The sequence below is a fragment of the Falco cherrug genome, chromosome 5, assembly GCF_023634085.1.
Source record: "Falco cherrug isolate bFalChe1 chromosome 5, bFalChe1.pri, whole genome shotgun sequence".
In the NCBI taxonomy this organism is placed as follows: domain Eukaryota; kingdom Metazoa; phylum Chordata; class Aves; order Falconiformes; family Falconidae; genus Falco; species Falco cherrug.
In genome coordinates, this window is record NC_073701.1 from 57,976,552 (window position 1) to 58,002,144 (window position 25,593).

Consider the following 25,593-nt stretch of genomic DNA (forward strand, 5'->3'; position numbering starts at 1 on the left):
TAAATAGAGTATGTTTCTGAATTATCCGTAGAATTCCATTCTAACCTGATACAAAAAAAATGACTAAATTTTCTAAAGGATCTACCGATTTTGAATGTGCAGCATAAAATATCTAGATGATTGAAGATAGGCAGGCAGGTTGTTTGGACAGAGAAAAATGTCAGCTGACTCTCTGTGCTTTAGTTGGCCATCTTTTTCACAGAATTACTTTGAAATAAAACTATTTTCCTAACAAGTTCCAAGATCCAAATTTGGAAGTTCAAATAGCTGTCACAAAAAATGTTGCTGTAGTGTGCACTGATCACCAGCGTCACTGGTAAAAGTCTTAACAATGGCAGGAATCGAGTGATCACCTATACCAAGATGTCCAAGTTAAGATGTATTGGTTGAGAAATGCACTGTGTTGAATATCCTCTTCTTTTTTGTATATCAAGAAGTTCCACCAGAAGGTTAACATCTTTTGCATATATTTAATTCAGCCAAAATCTGAAGAACAGAATTAATGTAATGAATTGATTTTCAGCAAAATTATGTCATCTGTGTATAACTTACCACTACACAGACACACATTACATTGTATTAGCTCCCAGGTTTTATGTCCATCTTGAACAACATTTACCTCCTTAATATACAAAGCATTCATTAAGGTTTCTAAAGGTGAAACAGCCCTAAGAATTAATTATCTTTTAATTGTTATTTGGTCAGTACCTTTTTTCTTTATTGACCAGACACAGACTGAAATATCTTAGCCATATGCTTTTGAGGTTACGGTTCTTTCCTTTGATCTTTGAAAAAGCCATGAGAAAATGTTGGTCTAGTGACTATATTAGATTTTCTTTCTGCTAAACAAACAAAAAAAATCTTGCTGAGATCACATCACTCTATACACATGCTGGACCAAAACACGATAAGCCAAGCAAACAAGAGTTCCTTTGTTGCTCTGAAAGAGACTGTTGAATTTTCAGCACAGTTTCTAAACAAAATGACAGTCTCACTCAGTCTTTGTTGCAAACATTTTTTTCCTTGGGTGAAGAAGTTGAAGAAGTAAACTAAACATAGTTTGTGCAGTCTATGTAAAGGACTGATATTTTGTGACAGAATTAAAACAGAGGGAGGAGTGGTCAGTGGAAACCTTTAGACAGCTGTGTAGCAGACCCAAGATGGAATGATAGGAGTTGTACAGAAAAGCTACTATCACCTGAAAGACGATCACCAGCAAGAGAGACTTCTTTAGGAAAAGAAAACTATTATTCTTTTGTTTGCTTAAACGGGGTTGTGCCTGTCAGATAAAGTGGTGCACAGATTCAATTTCTTCTTTCATATACTCTAGGAATTTTCTGTTCACAAGGTGGTTCTTGCATTGGCTTCTGATTTACAATAGGAATTATTTCTTGAAACCTTTGAAATAGCAGGAGTCTTTTCAAGAGTGTAATTAAGAGGTTAAAAGCCTTCACAAAGGCAATTCCTGTAAGACAGCAACTTCTTGTATTTATTATGTTTAACTATGCAGGTGGCAAAATTTCTGAAAGCCTCATTAACCCTTTGCTTTAGGTTAGTATAGATGCAAAAAACTGAAAACTGGTGACAGGACTCAAATCTCTGCCTGTTGTGGTTTTACTCAAGAAAGGCAGTCATGTAAAGGGGCAAGTCATAGTAACTGCCTTAACCAATGTGAAGACGATTACGTTAAAATAATTTTTATATAAATATACATATATAACTCTGTGTGTGTGTGTGTGTACATGCACAATACACAGGTGCATATATATGCACGCACAAGTTTTCCATGTTTACTTGGAATGCAAATTCATCACAAATTTTTGCACAAAAAGGTATTTCTGGATTATATGCTGTCCTTATTATCTAGTTCCAGGCTGACTATAGGTATCAGTATTAATAGATACATTAATCTATGTTAAATGACCTGTGGTACGTTGAACAAGAACTGATGCATTGCAGGAAAAAGCAACAATTTCTTACACTTTCTTATCCAAGTTGTAATATTGCTGGCATGCAGAATGGCTTGACAAATTTGAGTGATAAATATTCATAAATTTCTTAAGGTTTGACCTACTTCTAGAATAGACCAGTCTTCTTTAAACTTTATCCAAGAAATACTATAAAATGAGAAATAGGCACAAAAAAATTAACCAAAAAAACCTAGAATTCATGAATTTCATATTCAACCGCAAAAATCTATGAGAAAACCCTTATACTGCTGCCTCAAAACAAATAACAATATGTTTATTTCTGCCACTGAAGAAAAAAAAAAGGTTAAACACTATTAAAATCTTCTCCCATTTATAAAAGTCTTTGTAGTTCAATAGGCAACAACAGTGACCAGGTACTTTGATCAATAAGTAAGTTCAGCTGTAAGAGCTTGGACAGTGATTGCACAGGACCCCAGTTCCCTTTGTGGCAGGAGGATTTAAGGAAGTAACCAGAACATGTTGATTTTGAGATGTGGTTTTGATCTCCAAGTTCAGCAGAAAGATATCTTCAACAAATTATCTCGATTACTAGTCCTAACAATTCAAATGGCATTTAGTTCTGTTAAGACAAGAAGAGAAAAATAAGTTCACAGGTACTATGGTTGAAAGGGAGGAACACACAATCACTGAGGTGTCACAACTTAAATCTTGGCAGCAGGGTCTGAAAGCCACTTGAATGCTGTCTTCCCTGTTACTCAGCTTGAGCAAATGTATTTCTTTAGAACTGACTATAAGCGGATGGTCTCTGGATTTTGTGTTTCCCACAGCATCAATACCTCCATTCTGCTTTTAAACCAAGGAGCCTTTTAATATACCTGTATAGTCAAAAAAACTTTTACATATGTATATTGATTTGTTTCTCAAGTATCCTTATTAACAGCTTGTTTTCTGTCCCAGCTATTTTCATTTAATGTATGTATTTGTTTAAATAGGTGTCTTTTTTTCTCTAGCAATTTCTAATTACATCCCTTATGTACCAGAATTGGCATATAATTTAACTATTTTTGAATAAGAAGGGATTGGAAAAACAGTCAATGACATAACAATACATACCAATAAATTTATTTTTTCCCTGAACACATTAACACAGATTTTTTATTACTAGCAAGCAGTAAGTTGCAGATCTCCATTTGTGAATGTTGCTAAATATAGAAGGAAAGCATAATTGGTGTTGCTGATGGAAAAGCAAAGCTTCTGCTATTCTTTTACTGGGACTATTGTAATACAACCCTTTGCAGTGAATACTACAGATGAAACTTCACTACCTGTTTATTTCTTGTTTAGACATCATTGTTAATGAGCAGCTTTTACTGCTGCATTGTCAGACACAGAAACAGTAAAAATCAAGAACAGATCGGGTACTATCTCATTGCCCATGCCAAACCAGTCATCAAGACCATTTAAAAGCAAGCATTATTTACTGTATCACCTGCTTTCATTCCTGTAAAATTTAACAGGACTTGTACTTTAATAGTGGGAAATGGGGCAGAATACAGCATAGCCCATCTTCCAAAGCACTGGCAGCAGTTGACAGAGGGAAAAAAACCCTGTATTTTCTCCCTGGACAACCTGCAAAATTGGAATTTACTGAAGCAACTTAATTTGACTTTACAAGTAACAAGTATCAATGAAGTTTGTTTAAGATTTCCTAATAATTTCTAATTCACTTAAATTTTATTTTTAATATATTTTAGTAATACTGGAGCACCTAGTAGTGACACTGAGTTTTACCTGAAAGATTATCTAGAAATCATCTTGGATGTTTTTAATAATTTCCTGGCTGGAACAGGTCAGCAAATGGATATTTCATCTTCTCCCTACTTCTCCAAATATTTGACATTTCAAGAGAAGTTTCCATTCTTAATCTTTAGATTCTGAATCCAAACATAGAGTTCAAGACTTTGAAGGCACAGAGTCCTGAAAAGCTTCCAGTTCAGGCAGTTTGCCTTTTTTTTCAGAAATGTTAACTTCAAACAATATTTTTCCGTTTTCATGCTTGTGTTAATATTTCTGATTTTCAGTTAAATGACAAAACAACTGATGAAATCACACCCTCCCAAGAGAACTGTTTTCATGAAAAGACAGGAGCTTTAGCTGTGGTTTTCCACATCACACCCCATGATAATGAAGCCTGCAGAAGGCATTACCCTTCTTAGGAAACCCAGTACCTCAACAGGTGCCCACAAACTCCGTGAGGAGGCATTTCCCACAGCTTAAATCAAGGTTGTGTGTACCCATGCAGGTGTCTGTACACATATGCAAAGATGTCTCAAAACTCACCATTGCAGTCTCCTCATTTTATTGCACATCTTAACCACCCAAGCTACTAGAGTCCTGGGGTGCACTAGGTAGAAGAGTGACTGAAAGATGGAGCACTACTACAATGTCATACCACCCCTCTCAGTCACAGACACGTTTCTAGCTTGATAAGCAGCTGGGAGAAGGATAGAGATATAAGGTTTCTTAAAATCCGTGTGCAACTATTTTTTTGGGGTGCAGTCCCTGGCTCAGCCAGCCATAAGGCCAGCTGCTTTCACAGGGTGGTGTAAATAGGCTGAGCTAGAGCAGCAATTCCAGGCCACTAGCTACTAGGCATTTGACTCTTTTGTCTTCTGAGTAATCTCAAAACAGGGGTTTTTTTTATCACATTTGTAAGGGGCAAACAAATTTCTCAACCTCAGAACTGCTAGCCAAAAATCATCCTGCATGGCTGAAGCCCACCAGGACGTACACCACACGTGGGAAGAGGACAAGAAGCCACTGTTCGAGTGTTCAGCAGTACAGGGGCTCACAGTAGATTTCCAAGAAGCTCCTCCTGGGCACCATACAGTGACAGACTGTGGCTGCAGCCAGCCTAGCGAAGCAAACAGTGCTTCAGAGTGCTCCCAGGCACTGATCATGACTGTCTGTCCTCCTGCGCTGTTAACAGGGTCCTTGGCACACTTTTGACCCGTGCCAACTAACATTTGCCTGAACTGTTCCCGAGAGCCATCTGGCAGTTTGCACGCCCCTGGGACTGTCCCCAATAGGCGCTTTACGTACAGCCACCTCGCTTGGGAGGCTAGGAGAGGTCACTAGCGTCACACAGGCCACTCCAAGCCAGTTGGCTGCAGGATCTGGAAGCGTTCCCAGCCACACCAGATGCGCTGTGGAGTCCTGATCTGAGTCTGCAGCCAGATTCCTGGGATAACCCAACAACTCCTGCTGGCCCTGACTTTTTCCCACCCAGCATCAGAGCCAATCTTTCTATAAACGTAGCACTGCCAATGGCTGTTTCACTGGACACGGCGTGCTGGCATCCTGGCCCACCATCTCGAATGCAGGTTTGCCAAAACACCTGAGCAGCAGGTTTGGATATGAAGAGAAGCACTAAGGATTGAAACTCCCAAAGCTGCAGAGATGTCCTCATGTAGGACTGAGCAGTGGGACGGAAACAAAAGCTGCTAAACTGTGCCTTGTAACTTTTCTGGTTTGGTCTTGCTGTTGCCGCACAGGGTGCTTTGTATCAGTCCTGTAGAAGACCATACAAGGGCAGAATTGAAAGTGAGCTCTGGGAACTGCTGTGCCGATGTGTTGTAATCAAGCTTTTACAATAATCCTAGCATTTTCCCCTGTGGACTGAAGGGGATATCCTGCATAAAGGGCCATGTTTGAAAAACATGGCTCGCAATAGCCAGCTATATTTTCATTGCATCCACTTCTCAGAGCCAGCTTCTATGTCACTTGCCATTACTTAAATGAGGCTTTAGTCAAACTCCTGTGAAAAAAAACATGATAGGGTCCATGTCACCACGTGCTAGCAGAGGTGGTGGGGCTGCAGGTGACTCCCTGCTGCCCCTTATATCGTCCCCAGACAGGCTCTGTCCCCAACTCCTGCCCGTCATTACCCCATATCTTGTGGCAAGGCTTGGCTGTGGCTCCCTGCGTAACAGAGCCGGGTCAGAAGAGGAACACGATAGGAGCGGGAGGAGTGCGCCCCGTCTTTAATCCACCATGCTCCCGATCAGTCCTCATGTGCTCTCACTTCTCTGCCTCCCCTGCCTGTTATGTGTAGCCCCTTTTCATTTGGTTTTACCTCTTCTATTTTAAACTTAAATGTCAAGAAACATTTTGTCCTTGACTTCTTTGTCTGTGGTCATCCCCTTTGGTCCCTTCATTGTATTCAGGCCCTCATCCATTGCAAGAAGAGTCATGTAATAGCTATTTATTTCAGAGGAAAGGATGACCTGGGAGAAATCTCCTTCCCAATACCATCCCTAACATTTGATTTAAAGATGAATGAATGAGCAAGGCATTACAACAAGATACTTAGGAATTCCTTGATCACAAGGTACATCCAGGTTGTAGCCGGACTTGTTCCTGAGACAAGACTCAGAAAAAGGAAAAAAATACATGCTCCCTTAGAAACCTACCGGTGGCATAAAACTAAGTATCCAGTCATATTTAATTGATCAAAAAGTGCAACTCAAATGTTTTTCAAACATCTAGCTTCACTCATTTTAGAGTACCAATAAATTAGTCCTGTTTACAATTCTGTATGAATAATATCTTTTCATAATCTATGCACATGGTCATACCATTCACAGTATGTCACAGGAAACGCCAGTGGGATACAGTCCACATAGCTCAAGCATTTGCTTTGAAAGGTTTAGACATTTTAAGTGAGCTTATGGTGAATTTCATACTGGCTGTTTTATTTACATGCTGCCTATCAGAAAAGATCAAGCATTTCTGCTTCCCTAAACTAGCGCTCTCTGGAATACAATAGCAGCTTTCAAACTCACCACATGTTATCTATATACTTTCAATTATAAATAGGGTCATGTTCATGAGCTAATGGGTTTAGTTCTGGAAGTGCCAAAACTTTGATCAACACATGTAAAACAATTGGCCACAACCAGCAATTTGATCAATGCTTTATACATCCGTTTGCATTACCTGCAGTATGGCAGGAAACATAACTGCTGCTGAAGCCTTTTTAATATCTGCAAGAGGGAAGACGGTACTTGGAAATTTGAAAAAGATTAGATAACAGAAGAGCACTTTAGACAGTCATTCTTATGAGCACTTGGAGGATACATAGTCCAGTTATAGGACCTGCAGCACAAGTTGTAGCTTCTTGATTTCTTCCAAGCTTTAATTAAACAATAATTCAACTGCCTAGAATTTCATTTATGTTACGGCAGTTCTGTTTTTCTTTCTATGTTTTGTATTCTGTTTACATAGCCAGTGGTGGGTTTATATTTGGAAACTTCAGCTATAAAGAAAATCAGTTCCTTGATTTGCTACCAAATATTGGTAAGGTAAAAATCCTGGTCTCTTTGACGACAGCAGAAATAGTGCCATTTCAGCCACAGGATCGCACACAAACAACCGGCTGTTGGCTTCACTGTGCAGCCAGGCATCCTGTGAGTAACTCCTGGGGAATCAACAGGGACATCAGAGCTGCTCAGGCAGGCTTCCTATTCAACAAGATGTTAAATGTAATACAGTAACACAGTTTGAATAAAGCCTCCATTCTTTAATCAATGTAACTGTCAAACTAAGGCAACTGTAACTTCTTAGTTTACATACCAGCATCACCCAGGGAAGAAATTTACTTCTGACTGAACACAAAGAAACCTCATCTACTCATTCAAATTATACCTTATTTGAAAACACAGGCGTAGCATGGTTGTTGCCCGGGGAATGGGGGAGGTACAGCATGAGTATTTCTAAACATTTCCAGCCTCACCCATTTGTTGACAGACCCTTGAGTTATTTTGGAAGCTCTGTCTCTGCTGCCTGCCATGTCAGTTATTATATTGAAAATTTAATTGTACAAGGGCTTTGACACTGAACTTTATAAATTTGTTCCAACTGACCTTGTCTCAGTTATTTGCCAGCCTGGCACAGAGCCTTAGCAGTCATTATTTGTTCTTGTGCAGTAGGTAGGAGCAGCATGGAGCAGAAGATAGAATGGACCTGACATTTTACATGACTGCAAATGAGAAAGCAGCTTTAAATAAAGGGATTAGTATACCCGCCAAAAGAGTATGGCATTTCTCTCAAACAGACCAAATTTAGGTTGTACAGAATTACTGCTTTGTACCCTGGGTGTGGCTGTTTGTTTGTTCTGTAGTGTTTTCAAACATCTATTTAAATTTATTTCTGTTTCACCGTTCACTTAATTACTCCTCTGTACAGACATCTTCAAGAAAAGTTTCAGAACGTGGCTTTCGTTTTCTGAACAAGGCGCAAGTCAGTACAATGCATTAAAAGCAGGAAAAGTGTATCAGGGTACAGATAACCACCTGGATGCTTCACAAAGTTTCCAAAATCTACTTCTAAATAGACTTCTAAATCTTTCCTTGAAAGCATCACAATGGGAAAGCAAAACAGCAAAAGCAAAAGCCAGTGAATATATGACATAATATTTCTATCACCACATCTGCAAAAGATTCAGTAGATTTAATCCTTATTCACACAAGTGTGAGTGCAAGATATCACCTGCAGATTCTGAAGAGGTATGATGTGCAGTTGGGCTCCCTCTGTTGGCTCTGCAGCAACTGAAGTGTATTTAATAACTTCTTTTTCAAAATAAATACATTGCATTAGCAATGCTAATCTCTATTTAAAAATACATTTTGCTCCCCTACTAAAAATTGTCAACTCTAGTGCTCATTAGAATCACTAGAATAAACAATATTTAAGAAAAAGTAAAATGGGAACAAAGACTCGGAAGTGAGTTTTATTTGTGGCTTTTACAATAGGTGTCTAATGTAGAGAAACACAAATCATCTTGCAGCTCAGTGATTTATAGGTTCTGAAAGAGAATGTGGATGAGTTTCTTGTGCTTTTTTATTCCATACTTTCAAATAATTGGAAAAGGAAATCAAATTCATACCTGGTCTGTAGAGAGGCTCTGCTCAAAAATTATCAGTGTGTGCTCCCACTGAGCTGATGGCTGCAAAGGAGAGCTGTCCATGGAGAAACAGCTGACAAGGAGACTTGTAAACATGATTTGAGGTCTCAGGGGTGAGGCTGCAAGCAAGATGGAAATGTAGAATCTCTGGGAAATTAAAAATGAATGTGGCAACCCATGTCCATGCCTTGGAGTTGTATTCTTGGTGATAACTTCTGATGGCCATTGTGTTAAGTCCACTGTTCTTTTCTCAGAGTCAATTTCTCTATTTCTTTTTCTCCTAGACGTCTGGATGCCAACCACATCAACTATGTGCCCCCGAACTGCTTCAATGGCTTGGTCTCCCTTAGACACCTGTGGCTAGATGATAATTCTTTGACAGAAATTCCCGTCCAAGCTTTTAGAAGTTTACCAGCACTTCAGGCAATGACATTGGCACTGAATAAAATTCATTACATACCAGACTATGCTTTTGGAAACCTCTCTAGTTTGGTAGTTCTGTAAGTCTTATTGATTGCTTTTTTAGACACAATCTCAGCTTCTTTGCAGGGCTTTGACCTCTTTGTGATAAATTACTTGAAGATGCAATGTTTAGTTTAAATGTTGCTTGAGACAACCTTTAATAATTAAATATTTCCCTATTCCCTCCCCAGCTGGCAAATGACAGGTAAATAGGTATATAGATGGGTTAATTAAACGTCTCTTTTATCTTACAGTCTTAATATTAAATTGATACCTTGGGGCTAGGAATCTGCACTTTTCCTTCTCCATCTGCACTAGGCTTAGTGATACTCCTTTACCAAAAGTTCCGTTTCATTTGTTGCAGAAAATGTTCTTTTTTAAGCTTTCTGGACTGTATATGTACTACAAACTAAAGTTTTTAAAAAAATCATCTTGGAGAAACAGATTTTTTACATCTTTTACATCTTCCTACAGTTAAACTAGCATTTTCTAGTTTTGATCTAGCACTTGTTTTGATCCAGCTTAAAAGTTTCCATCTCCAATAAAGAGCTATGTAAGGGAATTAAAAAATCACCTTATCTGGTCAGCAAAACAAACAGGAAGGCATGAATTGTGTGCCCTGTAAGACTCTAAGGCTGAATGAGGGAAGATTAGAAATAGGAAATGAACTGAAGCCTTTCTGGATGACTTGGAAAGAATGCTGTCCAGCAGAAAAAGTATGCATTTCCCTTCATAGAAAGTATATGTAGGTTTGCGTTTTTATGTTTGCATAGCAGTTCAACAAAATGAAACTTGCATAGTTCACACCAAAATCTGGAAGGTACACAGTTTCAGCTTTTTATCTTCTGGGAATGTACCAAGTAGAAAAAATTCTAGACTGGCTGGAGAAACTGAGGTGGAGAAGTTATTTCAGGATAACTTTGAAAAATGCTAGCATTATTAAAGAGAAAATAACATATTCAAGCTTTACAAGCTGTCTGAAACCACAGTCTGTAAAACAGTGTATTTTAGCATATTCTAGCACCAGTCTAAGCATTGAACCTGACATACGCCAGGGTTCTTTATTGGCAGTTATAATCACCATCTCTGCCTAGTGCTTGATGTATTCATATAAGCATATAGGGCATCAAAAATGGGGGTAACAGCTGCTTTGTGTGGCAAAGCCTTTGTCTTCTGTTTACATGAAGTATCAAACCCATTCAAGGTAAAGAGTAGATGGATTTGTCATTTGACTGAGCTTCTAGACTTATCCATGCTAAAGACAAAACACTGTCTTGAATGTTGCTCTCTAGATCCCAGCCAGTAATACAGTGATAAGAGGACAGTTAAGAAATGCAGAAGAAAATAATTTCTTTTCATGCCCTGATTGCTTCTGCTCAGTTAAATTTTCTTATTTTAGATCTGGCTTGCTTATTTCTAATCTCCTGGGCTTCATATTGATTAATAATTGAATCATTCCTCATGATCGACAACATCTGATATTTTTGGCCCATCAAAATCTTTATGTGTAGCTCTGTGTTCTTTTGTTTGCTATTTTATACAGTCTGGCAAATTTTCAACCCAGTGCAAAAATGCATGGCAAATTGGAGCAGGTTTGAAGCTTTATCATTAGACATCCAAACATAATTGGAGTTCAGAGGTGTGCTGTTCATGCTAACTAAAGCAATTAAGTCAGTGTAGTAAAAAAAAAAAAAAAAAAGGTTGATTAATTTTCTTCCTTGGAAAGGAAAACCCCACAGAACATTTGCATTTTGCCGTTAGAATCCCTGCCTTCTATGGGCAGGTAGACTCAGTTTCTGTAGGTTCTGCAGAACATGCAGAGACCCTCCCTCTGATCTTTAACGCTATTTTCAGAGCAGAATGAAGCATTGAAAGGAAAGTGCCTGGCAGCCCCTCTTTCACAGCCCTTCTTTTCTTTTAAGGTGCTACTCCTGTAGTTTCCCTCCACTATAAGGGTAGAGTGTCAAGAATAAAGTAAAAGGAAAACTGCTGGGAAAAAAGGGCATCCTTTAAAAAAAAAACCCTGAATTGGCTCCAAGTTGTATCTTCTCACATTAACTCACGGACTAGGTTTTTTCCATGTTGGTTTAAAAGACTTAGAAATAGGCAGTACTCTGAGCCTTTATGCAGGGGGCTGGTTTAAATATATAACAAAATTACTTTCATTTGCGAAACGTTTGAGAAAGTAGTTGATTTTTATCATTTCAAAGGAAGTCAAGTTACAGCACTTATAAGATTGGTTAGTTTACTCATCTCAGTGAAGCTGACTTTTTTGTCCTATGGCTTTGTGTCTTCTTTCATTCTGCAAGCCTAATGCCCATTTCTTGTCTGCTGTATTAACCATCTCCTCACCTGTGCCTGTTCTGTGCCATACCCTCTAATGCCCTCAGAATATACATCTTCCAAATATACACCTCACACCCCACACACAGTTTTTAAGACAACATGTTAAATAACCACCACTGAGAAGACATCTACAGTTACCCAGTGTTCAATATACAAACCCAACCTGGAGCTCCAGGACATACCGTTTTTAAACAATCTAGGTGGTTGTAAAACAAATGCCTTCTACGAAACCAAATGGAAGCCTGCATGGGTGGGGAGATACCAGGAGAAAGGCATGGAGGGTGGTAGAGGTGCCTTCTAAACATGCTTTTGCAAAAGCATGACTTGCATATAATCAGTGCATGCCTGAAAATAAGTTCCTTTTGATTTAACCATCAAAATGTTTTGCTTAAGTCCACTGTGTGCAGTGTGCTTTCCTGACTGTGTGCTTAATGTTCCCCTGCAGACATCTCCATAACAATAGAATCTACTCCCTGGGAAAGAAATGCTTTGATGGGCTCCACAGCCTAGAGACTTTGTGAGTTGACCTCTTATTTGTTTCCTTTTTTTTAGAGTGTTTTCATTAATATTCTGACAGAATAAAAATAGCCTAAAAGCCAAATGTGTCTTTTGGCTTGCCTAATCACTACAGGATCTAAGTAATGGTTTGCAATGACTCTATGTAGCAAATCCCATTTTTTACTAGAAATTAGTTTGCCTTTTTAATAAGCATTGTCCATTGATAAGTTGTTTGAAGGACAGTTGAAAACTGTACTAAGCATTGAAAAAGAAATGGCTATTCATAAACAGTTATATTTTCCTAGTTTAGTACTATTTGTTTGTCTTGTTTAATCAATAAAGCTAATAGCTGCATTGGGAAATTGTTGCAATGAAGAGCTTTAACATTAAGAAACTATCTCATCACAGAGGAGAGTTATAAAATTAGATTGTTTGGGGTTTTTTTTATCCCTGGAAAAAGCAAAAGTACCAGGTAGCCAGATTATGCATGTGTTTTACAAGGGGGAGGAAGAGGAATGTTTCAGTTTTTGTCTTTAAAGAGGTCTGATAAAGAATAGCACTGGCAAAGATTGACATTTCCTCAAGTATTCACCATAGTTCTGTTCAGACCCATTCAAATTTTCTTGAATTTTCCAACAAAAAATAATTCTACAGAACACCAAACAGGAACACAGTGCTGATGGTTAGTGCAAACTATTTCGCTAGGGTTAGTCAAATAAAGATGTCTGCTAGAGTAGCCCACAGACCCCAAAAATGCTACAGGGATAATAAAACCTTGTATGTCCTTCCCCCTGGCACCTGCCACAGTCAGCTGCATCATCTTCAGAGATTTCTGATATTTTACCCAACCAGGAGAGAGGCTAAAAGGCCTGTTGAGAGGAACAAATAGACAAAGTTTGAAACATTAAGAATGCTCATCTAAAGGTGACTATTTGTTTTACTCATCCACAGAACTATGTACTGCCCACTTTCATGTTTCATTAAGATCAGAAAGCAAGAAGTTTTGGGCTTTTTTTTTTTTTTTTGTCACTAGTTTTGATTACATTGATCCCTTGCCACTGAATTACAATTTTACAATTTTGACTTTTAGCTGGCTGTGAGTTGAGAGGAAGTCCCTTAGTGTAGCTCCGGAAAGGGGGACGGGAAAGGGAGAAGGAAAATGTAATTGTTTTGGTTTGTTTTTTTAAGTGAGATTCACATGGCACTTGGTCAAAAATGGGGAAAAACAGAACAATGGAATAAGTAATTGCAAACCCAGTCCCAGCCACCTGGCATGAGACAGATGAAAACATAAAGGACAGTCAGGAAGCTGGGGATAAGTGTAGGTGCAGCCACTTCACTGCAATAAGAGAATGCAGCACTTGCCTCAAGCGCAGTAATTCCATACTGTATAGACCAGTTTCCAGAGAGTTTCAAGATAATCTAAAGAGATCTTGGTATAAGCATTGGACGCCAGCTTTAAGATCATTTGTTTGCATCAATGCATAGGTCTGGAAATCACATATCACTGGAGGGCAAAACCAAACTGTACATGCCTGTAATCTCTTTCTGTCAATGAGCAGGAGAGAGAGATTTACAAGCAGGAAGGAAAGCCTTGTTGAGTTCAGACAGCAGTTTCCTGCCTGCATTACTTCAGCCTGATACTATTTCAATTTCAATCTATTGTAAACTGTGATTTGTGTTTTGACTGTTCAGAAGGGCTTTTGCTCAAGTTTTTCAGACTATTCTTCACAAAGCAGCACCAGAGAGCATCACACTAAACTGGCATACCTCAATTTTAATTTCAGCGTCTCCTGAGTGCAAAAGGATGTACATGTCATGCTGAGGGCAGAAGCAAATTATAGTCCATTTCAGCCTACCAGAATAAAGTCTAATTACCCGCAGCACAAGCAGTTCTTAAAGCAGAGGTCACTACCCTAGCTAAACTACTGTTTTTACAATTTGTGTGGTTAGAAACATTCTCCATATGAATACTGATGAATCTTAAAATAACAATACATTTAACAGTAATTTAATGAACTTACTGTATGTTTTCACACATGTTTTAGCCCAAGGAAGATTTCTGCCAATCATTTTTACCTTCCAAACCCCAGTATCTCTTATTTTTACCACTTCTCTATTGGGAAAAATCTCTTCAGAGATTTTTTCATCAGCAAAAAGGAAAAAAGAAAGACTAATACAGCTAGACAGTGAGTCAGAGGCGAATGAAGCCTTTATAGTGAGATGTATTTGCCATGTAAAATGCAGCTCGCCATACCAAGTTGTTGAATATTCTGTGTGATTTTTTTTTCCCATTAATACTTTCAAAGAAATGAAAAGGATGGGCAATTTACAAAACAGCAAATCCCTTAGTAGTATCTGAATCCACTTAAGTTTTCTTTATTGCAGAATAGCTAAGATATAACTAAAAATAGGATGCTGATAAAAAATAGGAATGACAATGTGCCCTAAATAGAGTTTGTTGGAAAACATCCATACACTTTTGAGGATTTCCTGGCTTTGGGCTGTATGTATTTATTCAACACATGGAAGATGATATTTCATTACAAATTCCAACAATTCTGTGTTATCCATTATGCAGTGAATAACCTAAATAATGCAATCTATTTTCACACAGAGATTTAAATTACAACAGTCTGGACGAGTTCCCCACCGCTATCAGGACACTAACCAACCTGAAAGAACTGTAAGTACAGAGCTGATATTAGGAAGGAGGATGTTTTGTCTAGTCTGTGATTATTTTTTTTAAGGCTGGTGATTTTATCAGTAATCCTTAAAAACTGATATCCTAGGAAGAACTAATAAACATGCCGACATGCATAAAAGATAATTTTCAACATTCAGTTTAGAGCATTCAAGTTCTGACAACATTTGCTTTTATACTGCATTGTTCAGTGTTTTTTTTTCCAGGAACTTCATCCTTGGAATACAGTAAATAATAAACACAGTTAATTTAAGTCCCAAACACAGCAGTTGGATTTTGCAAACAATCCAGACTGTCACAGTTTCTAGTCTTAAGAAGAAGAAGGCGTGGCACCCTTTATTAGTCCAACAGGTTTCTATGTCTTTACCTCCTTCCCTCCCTCCCCCCTATTAAACTATAGCAGTTTCTTTTCAATATAAATAGTCCTTTGTATGCTATAAATACAGCACTTCTGGATGCACAGACCAATGAAAAGAGCTAAGTTTCAGTTATAAAAAAATGAATGAAATTATATTCACACATCATACACACAGTGTACACATCAATGCATATGTTCAGAATTATTTCCATTTGAATAACTTACCGTGTTCCTGGTTCCATCAGCATTTTTTTTTTTTAATAGGTAATTATATACTATTTGGACATGGTTGTACTCCTGCTACGTCACAAACTGATCTTAAAGATGCTTTAAGTAGCTACCTAGGATTTTTTCCGAAGCAGGGATCCCCAGGTAGTGTGGACTCCAGCTCAGCACCTGCAGTGTTGGCAGACTGTGGCTCTGGAGGAGGGAGTGGGGCTATGAATTTCCTAGCCCATCCGTTCTCAGTTGCAATTTTGTCATCTTTTGGCTAAAATAGTTGGTATGAAATCTAGTGGCCTCAAAGGATTGCCTTTTTGCTGACCTCTGGAGTCAGTAGCCAAACATGGTTAACCCAGGTTTGCAGTGAATGCACCTTGCCCAGTCCAGCAAAGTGCCTGATGTGCTTCAGATTACTTACTGGCCCCCACAGGGCTTCACCTCTATGTATCAGTTATTGTTTTAGATAAGCTCCTGGGTGCAAGAAATCTTTGGAGTGTGAAATTGCAACCTGACATCCCAAATCCAGCACGGACCATGAGACTATGTGCTTCAGTGCTTGCTTTGGGCTCTGGAGGCTGACCTCATAAGTACAAGAGGTTGTGCACGCCCTGCTGTTCCCATCCAAGTGGGAGCCCAGGAGCCCAGGCCCACAGGGATTTATCTCACTGCAGGACCACCATAGTAAGGGTGTTTCTGGATGAGACCTCATTTCTCTCTCAGAATTTGTGCCTGGGCTGAAAACACAGACTGACTTTTTGTCTACAGCTTGGAAGCATCCATGACAGCAAGTCAGAGCTGGAGATCTGCTGGCAAGTGACCGGCGAGTCAGAGACATATCTGTTTGATGCTACAGGGACACCATTGTCCCAGATGCTCTGTACTATAAGGTCTCAGCTGTAGGAGTAGTTATCTCTCCAAAGTAAGTGGGTATAGCTGCTACTCAAAATCAATGCTTACGTAATGTTTTCCAGACTAGATTTTGAAGATACCTGTAGAAGCATTTTTCCCAGTGTGGGCTTAATAAATAAAGTCTTTTTACCCAGGGGTGCAGATAGATTTTACTGCTCTTTGGCTCGGTATGTGAACTGGCAGGCTGTAAAGTGCCTTCAGTTCAGATGGGTTTGTATCACTTGGGTAGAGTGCCCCAGGACACGGGCTGCAGCCATGAGCATGCTCTCTTCTGACCAGCTCAGAAGTGCTTCAGGCTCTCTGTGCATAATGCACTGGAGTCAGCTCTTCATCAGAGTGATGATGGGGCTGCTCCCTCACGCTAACTCAAGTCAACATGGTGATGAGGTGTAGAGGAATGAAGCTGGGTTAATTAGCATTGATAATATACAGCTGTGGGCTGGCTTCAGGGGCGGTGGGTTGGCCGATGTAGATAAGATGCAGCTGTGGCTGGTTAAGATGTTGGGCAGGCGATGAAGAGAGAGCAGCCAAGGAAGAAGTGAAGAGAGAGGAAGAAGCAGAGAGAAGAGTGAGCACGCATGCCCTGGATGAGGCAAAGGCAGCAGAGGGACTGTATGAAGAGTACACGGGTATGAGATGGTAAAAGACCTTATTGCAGCTGGATGGTTGGGAGAGTGCTGCAACAATGAGGGGCCAGATACTGCCCTGGGAAGCAGTCATGCCTTTTTCTTAGCTTTTTCTGCCATGCAAGGAAACCCATTCCATACAGCCACCAAACCAGTCTGTTTACTGGTTCTAGATTAAATGGGATCCTCATATTGTTTAGAGTCTGTGTCTGCATGTGATGCAGTTTTTATTGCATACAAAAGAAGCAGGGATTTAGAGCCTTGCTCTGTAGCTCATCAGCAGTAGCACAATGCCTAAACAAGTAAAACCAATAATGTGGGACCTGTTCAAGTAAGGGCCAAGTGTGCTTGCATCAGTGAACAATTTGAGGCTTTCTAAGTGCATAAATTTAAGCTGGGAAGCCTTTTTCATACCCGACTGAACTAATGGGAGTTTCCCACACAAATCATCATTGTTCTTTTGAAATCTTAGTTGTTGCTTTTGTTTTTCACAATGGAGAATTACTCATATAAATAAAGTGCAGTAATTAATGATGAGACAGAGATTTGGCCTTCTATCCGGCCAGCACAACTACATTGAATAGTTCGTTCATGTCCACATTTGAAACATTTTAACAAAAAGGTGGTTATGGGAAACTTAACATATTACAATATAATGTATAAAATCATTTACTTGATAAATTTGTGCAATCCATTATTATCCCAGCAAAAGAAATAGTTATAGTTTAACAAATACGGGGGGAAATATAGATACTAGCTTATTTTATTTAATTATTAATATTGAAATATTAATGTTATTAGTTCATATATGTGTGTGTATTTACATTCTATCTATATACATACTCACATAGATTTGTAGATACATGACATACAGCTAAGAAGCAGTTTCCTGCTGAGGGCTGAATTTTAAAATGCCATTTTGCAGTTTACTTCATCTGAATGGTTTTCTTCATTTAGAAAAGTGGAGAATACCAGCTTTTTCATTGCTTTTCTTTCGCTTTTTTCAATTCTGCCTTATTCCAGTAAACCAGGACATACATACAGACACTTTTATCACAAACAAAAAAAATTACTGTGCATTGGGAATACAGATTATGCCTTCACTTTCTTTTTCTTAATGTGTAAACCGTTTTTCCTTTTGTAGGGGATTTCATAGCAATAACATCAAGTCAATACCTGAGCGTGCATTTGTGGGTAATCCATCACTTATTACAATGTAAGTGATAAGAGTCTTTTCAATGACTCTTCTTATTAGAGAATGTGAAACTAAGTATCATATTTGTGGCTAATTGTCAAATAGCTCTGCTTGTAAGCACATCATTATACAAGCAAACAGGCTTATGTCTTGCCAGCTTCATGGGAAGAATGGCAGTTTGCATGCTCTATTTAAGCGAAGTGAGGAGTGGTCTCTGGCTTTGACCTTTTATTTGAACTATTTCTTCTAGTCTCCTAGCATTACTGGCGATGTAGAAGCTAGCAAAAAATTACTCTTGATGGATTCCAGTCTGAGTTCCCATGGTCATACATGAGGATGCATTCAATGGGCAAACCTCAAAATAAGATATTGTAAAATAAATGTAAGAAAAATAGTGACTCATCTATGAGCAAAAGCAGCATGACTTTAACAGTGCAAGGGAATCTGTTCTGACTTTTTCACCTGCTAACCGTAAATTTGTCTTAGATCGTAACAAAGTTCTTCATATTTGGATTTCTGTCTTTGCAAACCTGGGAGGAAGAGGGAATAATTTGTTGACTGGCTTCTGGCTTTACAATCAAGAGAACAGTTACTACTTGCGTATTTAAAATGTGAAATGTGATTGATGGATATATATTGGTGGGTGAGAAAATCCCTGAGGTATACCTCTGCTATAACCAGAGGTGCATAGCCTGTGATTCATCATAGAGAGTTTACTCATTTGCTTATTGTATAATCATGTAATATATTTAGAATTGTCTAAAATATTTTTCATAAAATGTCTTTTTATCCTCTTTTTGCAGACATTTTTATGATAACCCTATCCAGCTTGTTGGAAAATCTGCTTTTCAACACTTACCAGAACTCAGAACTCTGTATGTGTTTATTTTTTTTATCTAATTGTCTTTATACATTGCAATATTAAGAGTTTTCCCACACTTCCCTCACAACAATTGTATTGAAATGGTGCTTTTAAATTCTAGGACTTTAAACGGTGCTTCACAGATAACAGAGTTTCCTGATCTGACAGGGACCACAAGTCTGGAGAGTTTGTAAGTGCTAGAGAAGTATTTTTGCTTATTTTTTTTTGGATGCTGTCTTATTCTAAGGAATATATAATGTCCTAAAAAAATATACTTGTTTTGCAATCTTTAAAAATTTATCTTTTTTTTTCTTTCAATAAATACTTTAAACAGGACACTCACAGGAGCACAGATCACCTCTCTCCCCAAATCAGCTTGTGACCAGTTACCTAATCTCCAAGTGCTGTACGTTTCAGTAAGATCATTAACTTTACACTAATGCACGAGATTAATGGACAAATGAAATCATTATGATTTCAAAATTACCCAATTACTGCTATTTCTGTATATCATGTTACTTCTTAGAAATTCATCTCGGGGAGTGTGCTGCCATGTTACTCAAAATGTTCACAACCCACTTATCAGTCAGTATTTCCCATATGTTGCTGAAAAAGACAATTACTTTGCATATTTTTAGGAAAGGGTAAAAGAGTTTTTGTTCAAAAATTGTTTTTTTTCAAAAAACAGCAGAACTGCCTGATTTTCATTCATTCTGTCTCTCCTGCAGTAGTCTGGGTTTTTTTTCCTTACTGAGGCAGATAATGCAGTGAAGCGAATGGAAATTATAATTGGGTAGGGAGTGCAGTTTTGTGTCCTTATGCTCCTCTTGTAGTTTCTTTTCCAACCAGACATAAGTAGCTGACTGAAATTTTAATAGACTATTCCTTAGCATAGTTGGGGAATAGTTTTAAATATTCAATACTGTTTTAGCTTGGAAATTTCCTTGGAGTTTGCTTAATCACTAACGAAAGTAATCATTGTGTCTGCTTCTTTGAGAATGAGCCAACAGCACTTTCCTCTATGTATTACATCACTAGGAATGTATTTGGTATTAGTTCTCTGTCCAACATTGAAATAGCATTAATTATAACACATTATTTGAATGCCAGCGTGGATGTCATGAACACTTCCATAAAAAATCAAGTTTTAGTTGACTTGATATAATTCTTTCCAGAATGATAAAAGACTGAAAGTGCGTTGCCAGAAGAAAGTCTGCACACAGACTTGTTTTAATATGTCCTGTATTATTAAAAAACAATAAATAATATCAAAACAGAAGGCAAATAAATACTATAGTAATAAATTTTACAGTTCAGAGTAGACTAGGACTGTCCATCGGAAATTCACTTTTTTTTTTTTAGTACCACCCTGTATTATTAGAGCTGATATTTAAAAGGTTGAGGAGCCAGTTTAACAGCAATTTCATGTACTTGGTTGCTCTTTCCCCATGCCCATCAGATTGGAATGAGCCTGCCAAACCCATATTTTGGTTTGCACGTGAGTTTTGCTGGTGCCATGAAGCATGACAGTGCACTGAACTCCACAAGTTTCTTGGACACTGCCATCTTGAAGGGGCTTCCTGGCTCAAATGCATGCACAAACACTACAAGCACAAACACTGCTTTGAAAGACAATTTGTGCATCCTACCTAGCCACCAGTACTTCCAAATGTGAATGAGTATGCACAGAGGCTTCCTGGGTGTCTGCACTCCTGCAGTAAAGGTGTATGTGAGAATGCGGGCCCAGCAGTCCTCAAGAGGCTGCCCTCAGCACAGCTGGGTATGCAGCTCAGCAGGGGAACTAAAACCACTTGCTCTCTGGTGCTGCCAAGAGCCTCATGTATTAACAGAGTGCGAAAAAAGTCCTTAAACAAGTAAAATATTTCCTGGAGCTCTTAACAGAAACCAAGGGGAGAAGGGTTTGGGGTTTGTTTTCTTTTTCCTGTGTGTGACAAGGTAGTGTCAGTATGTACAAAATATAAGCTGATAACATACTTTTAAGAAGACCTAAGTCACAAATCTGTGCGTGACAGAATAGCCACAGTCCCCCAGACATACCAAACATTTTCTACCTTGGCCCTAAAGCCTGCAGCTCACTTGAATTCTCCTGTCATGCCTGATTTGGACCACAGAGTACCTGTGAAAAGTTAAAAACAGAGGCCATAATCTTTCCTGCTATAACAAAATATATACATATATTGATGATAGACTTTGTCCGTATTAAAAGCAGAGTAGTATACCTTAAAAACACACACGGCCATTACTTGCACCGCTTCCACAGATCAAATATATAATAGTCTAAATGGCTCTGTTGGAACAGTAACAGTGAAAATATATTTTTACCAAGGAATTAAACAGGTGAAGATGAACCAGTTTTAAAGAATTTGAAACAGGAGTGAAAAGAGATTACTCTTTTCATGATAATATTGGATAACTGTGGAACAGGACATTTATCCTAATTACAGGCATAGGTTATTTTTTCTGTATTCTTTTACTAGCAAATTTCCCATTCAGTTTTCCCTGAGCAACATAGGATAAGACTGTTGGGTGGTGGGGGTGGGTGTTTGGTTCATTTTTTTTTTTCCCTTCCCTTTTTTTTGCAAATTGCCTGGGTTTGGTTTTGATTAGTTATATTATACTATAAATCAGTCCAGATGTTTCAGTTATTCTGTAATTTGTTGAGTTTTGGCTCAAGTCTTTTTAAGTTTTTTTTCCCCCATGTAGTGATTGATTTCAAAGCCAGTTCCAATATTTTTTTAACCATTTCCCTCGGTTATAACAGCCTAAGGATCAGAGGCAATAGTACCTAATTAAAAGTGTATAATGGAAAGCTGATTACAGTCCATTGTGATTGTTACCAGAGAAATACAGGGTCTTCTCTGAAAAAAATATAGATATATGTATTTTGTAGATTATTTTAAGTGGTTTAGATATTTGTCAGAATTTAAACATGATGAATATGAAGTCTGTGATGTAAATCCAATACTCCTTATAAGCAGATAGCCAATATCATTACTGTAAAACACTCAGCAGAAGCCTACACTTCAGGCAGGAAGTCTTCAGACAATGCAAGGGATTTGCAAAAGTAGGATATGGAGTTAATACATCTTGTCTTTTCTCCTCTTCTCGTCTCCTCAGTTAGAAATCAAAATCTGACATCTGAGAGATGATAAATGAGTTTGCACATTTCTATTCTTCTGTGAATGTGGATAAAACAAAGTTATTTTAAATTGAGCATGAAGGTAGAAAATGAAAGATCCTTTTCTTTTAATGTTACTTTGATGATAATTTTTACTTTTCTTGTGTATTACAGGGATCTGTCTTATAACCTGCTGGAAGATTTACCCTGTTTTACTGCATGTAAAAAACTCCAAAAAATGTAAGCATCAAACTACCCTAAAAAGCCTAAAAAGAAGCATCTATATACAAATGTGGTTGAGCATCGTTAGCTTGGTTATTGCTGGCTGGTTTGACATATCCCAAGTATATACCCTTAACACTGTATTGAAGTAGATCATAGACAATCTAAAACACCCCAAAGTGTCCTCCAGGTGTTTTTGAAACTGAGGAGATTCTTATTGCTATTTCAGTGACTTGCATCACAATGAAATTGGTGAAATCAAAGCAGACACGTTTCGGCAGCTGGCTGCTCTTCGATCTCTGTGAGTACAGCCCTAATAGCCATTCACCCAGGTTCCAAAAAACATGTGCTATGTACTGTTTGCTCGCTATATACCCCAAAACAACCTTGTTCCTGTTTTTCCTCACTTTGATCTTTCATCCATTAGGTTATAACTGTGAAAGGAAAACAAACTTTGTGAAGTTTAGCATCTGCAGCAGTTAATTCAAAGATGCAAACTTATAGCTATAAAAGCTGTTACTTCTAAATGTTTCTGATGGAGGTGGAGAAAGATACTGAGCCAGAGCTGATATCTGTTGGCAGGTTCACATAATAATTAGCCTTAGGGAACATGAAATCTTTTTACAGAGAACAGTTTCTTAAGAAATAGAGTCCAGTCATGTGCAGGCTTCTAGTTTTCACACAGACAGATGTGCTAGCAGAGTAAATTTTTCAAGTAGATGTTTTCAGAAAGTTTGTCTGTTTAATAACTAACACCATTAACTAACATAATTTTAAAATGGAAAAAAGATTTTGCACTATGAGAGATGCAGAAGCATATTGCAAATATTTGCATGTAATTAATACCTTTTTTATATTTAGGCCTCCTAATCAAGTGTATGAAAACTTCCATATTCACTCAGTGGGTATGTAATTTTCCACTCACTTTTCTTGTAGGGATTTAGCTTGGAACAAAATTAAAATTATTCACCCCAATGCCTTCTCCTCTTTACCATCTCTGATCAAACTGTAAGTATTCGTATATCTTTTACATTCCAGTTTTCACATTTTTCTTGCAAGAGCATACAGAAATTTAATAACTTGCTGTCCCAGCAGAAACTGAGGATTTCTGTATTCTGGTCTGTTGAATCCATATCTAAATGCCTGCTTTCTTGTACTTCACCAATTCCCGTAGGTATTATGGCAAAACTACATATAACACTATGTAATCAGAGTCATTTGAGGTCCATGAAGAGTATCAGTGCATCTGCCTTTCTTCATTCAATTTGTTAGTAGTTTAGTCGCTTGTAGCAGTGGGGAGTATTTCCTGTTAGCTGTGTTTCAGGACTAAGGAACTGGATTAAAAAATAAATAAGAAGCATTTTCCAGTATGCATCTTTATTTCGTCACTCCTCATTTGACAAAATAGTCTTTCTTCTTTTGTAAGTTCAGCCAGAGTAGTTAACGATCAAAACATCAGCAGCCAATTTTTCAGGCCTTGTTCACAAACACTTCTCAGTCCTTACTTTTTCCTACTTCCCACTGTCATTTTAATGCCTCTTCAAGGTTGTCATGGTTTAACCCTGGCTGGTGACTAAGCCCCACACAGCTGCTCACTCATTACCCCTACAGTGGGATGGGGGAGAGAATTGGAAGAGTAAAGGTGAGAAAACTCTTGGGCTGAGATAAAGACAGTTTAATAGGTAAAGCAAAAGCCCCACACACAAGCAAAACAAAGCAAGGGATTAATTCACTACTTCCCATTGGCAGGCAAGTGTTCAGCCATCCCCAGGCAAGCCGGGCTCCATCACGGGTGATGGTTATTTGGGAAGACAAATGCCATAGCGCCAAATGTCCCCCCCTTCCTTCCTTTCCTCCAGCCTATATACTCAGCATGATGTCCCATGGTATGGAATATCCCTTTGGCCAGTTCAGGTCAGCTGTCCTGGCTGTGTCCCCTCCCAGTTGCCTGTGCCTCTCAAGCCCTCTCGCTAGCAGGGCTTGAGGAACTGAAAAGTCCTTGAATTCATACAAACGTTACCCAGCAGCAACCAAAACCATCCGTGTGTTATCAACATTGTCCTCGTACCAAATCCAAAACACAGCATGGCACCAGCTACTAAGAAGAAAATTAAATTTATCCCAGCTGAAACCAGAACAGAGGTGAATCCCTGAGGCATTGGTTGTTTGGGGAAAACATGGAAAAAAAATGCCTCTGGAGTCGTCCTGCTGTATGGCTGTCACAGATACCTTGCTGCGCATTTGCTCACAAATAGTCCAGTAGCTGCTGGGAAACCTAAATTTGGAAAGGGATATTCATTTCTTTCCATGTGCAAAGCCCTCTGAATGGTGCACTGAAAAATGTCCATAAAGACAGTGTTGTCCATGACATCCCTTTTGGGGCCACCCTCAGAACTTCCCTATTTTGTGAGGTAAGCAGTAAGTTGTACATTTGGTCACTAGCACAGAACAGTCAGAGAGGGTTAAAGAGAAAAGCTCTTTAACACACGCACCGTAACACAGCGTTCCCTGAAACGCTAGTCTCTAACCACAGTCAGTGGTCATTTTTACCATTGCGGTAGAACCAGAATTTCACCTTTGGTAGTTAATTGTGTTGGGAGCAAGAGGACACACGCTAAACCAGACAGAAGACCAGTCCATCAACATACTTTATCTTATGTCTAGCCCTTAGATTTCAGCAGATAGTCCAAGAGACAGGAACTTTGCTGTTCAGCCTTGGGCATAAAAGCATTTCAGCAGCATTAGACTCCCTTCTTCCTCCTTACTGACTGTTGACCCTATTTTTATTTTATATATATATACACACACACTTAAGTATTTCAGTGTAGACAATTGTGAAGAGGACTGAAAATGTTCATAGAATAAATGGAAGAGAGAGTGAGAAACAGAGAACAGAATACCTCTGGACTTCCTGCCTGATTACTTTACCACATCTCCTTGATCGCTGTCTCTTTTTTCGTTCGCCTGTTTTACCTTCACCAAATTATGTATTTGCATCCATCTGCGCTGTCTTCCCTCAGCTCCTCAGACAAAGCTCAGCTTAGAACTGTCACCTGAACCTGCTCCAGCCCAGACCTGTCCTACCCTGTAACACATCTTCCCCATACACCTGATCTGCTCCCTGTGGAGCTTTCATAGCAGCCATGCCATCCAGC

At 38.6% G+C, this 25,593-nt stretch overlaps 1 protein-coding gene across 1 annotated transcript in view; it reads left to right on the forward strand.

The window, feature by feature from the left end:
- The window catches only part of LGR5 (leucine rich repeat containing G protein-coupled receptor 5), a 93,098-nt gene that overhangs the window by 55,154 nt on the left and 12,351 nt on the right, over positions 1-25,593 (forward strand). The window contains 10 exon segments of the mRNA XM_055712147.1: positions 9,180-9,395; positions 12,149-12,220; positions 14,819-14,887; positions 18,165-18,236; positions 19,019-19,090; positions 19,199-19,267; positions 19,412-19,483; positions 22,391-22,456; positions 22,668-22,739; positions 23,375-23,446. Of these exon segments, the coding sequence (XP_055568122.1) occupies positions 9,180-9,395; positions 12,149-12,220; positions 14,819-14,887; positions 18,165-18,236; positions 19,019-19,090; positions 19,199-19,267; positions 19,412-19,483; positions 22,391-22,456; positions 22,668-22,739; positions 23,375-23,446 (852 nt within the window).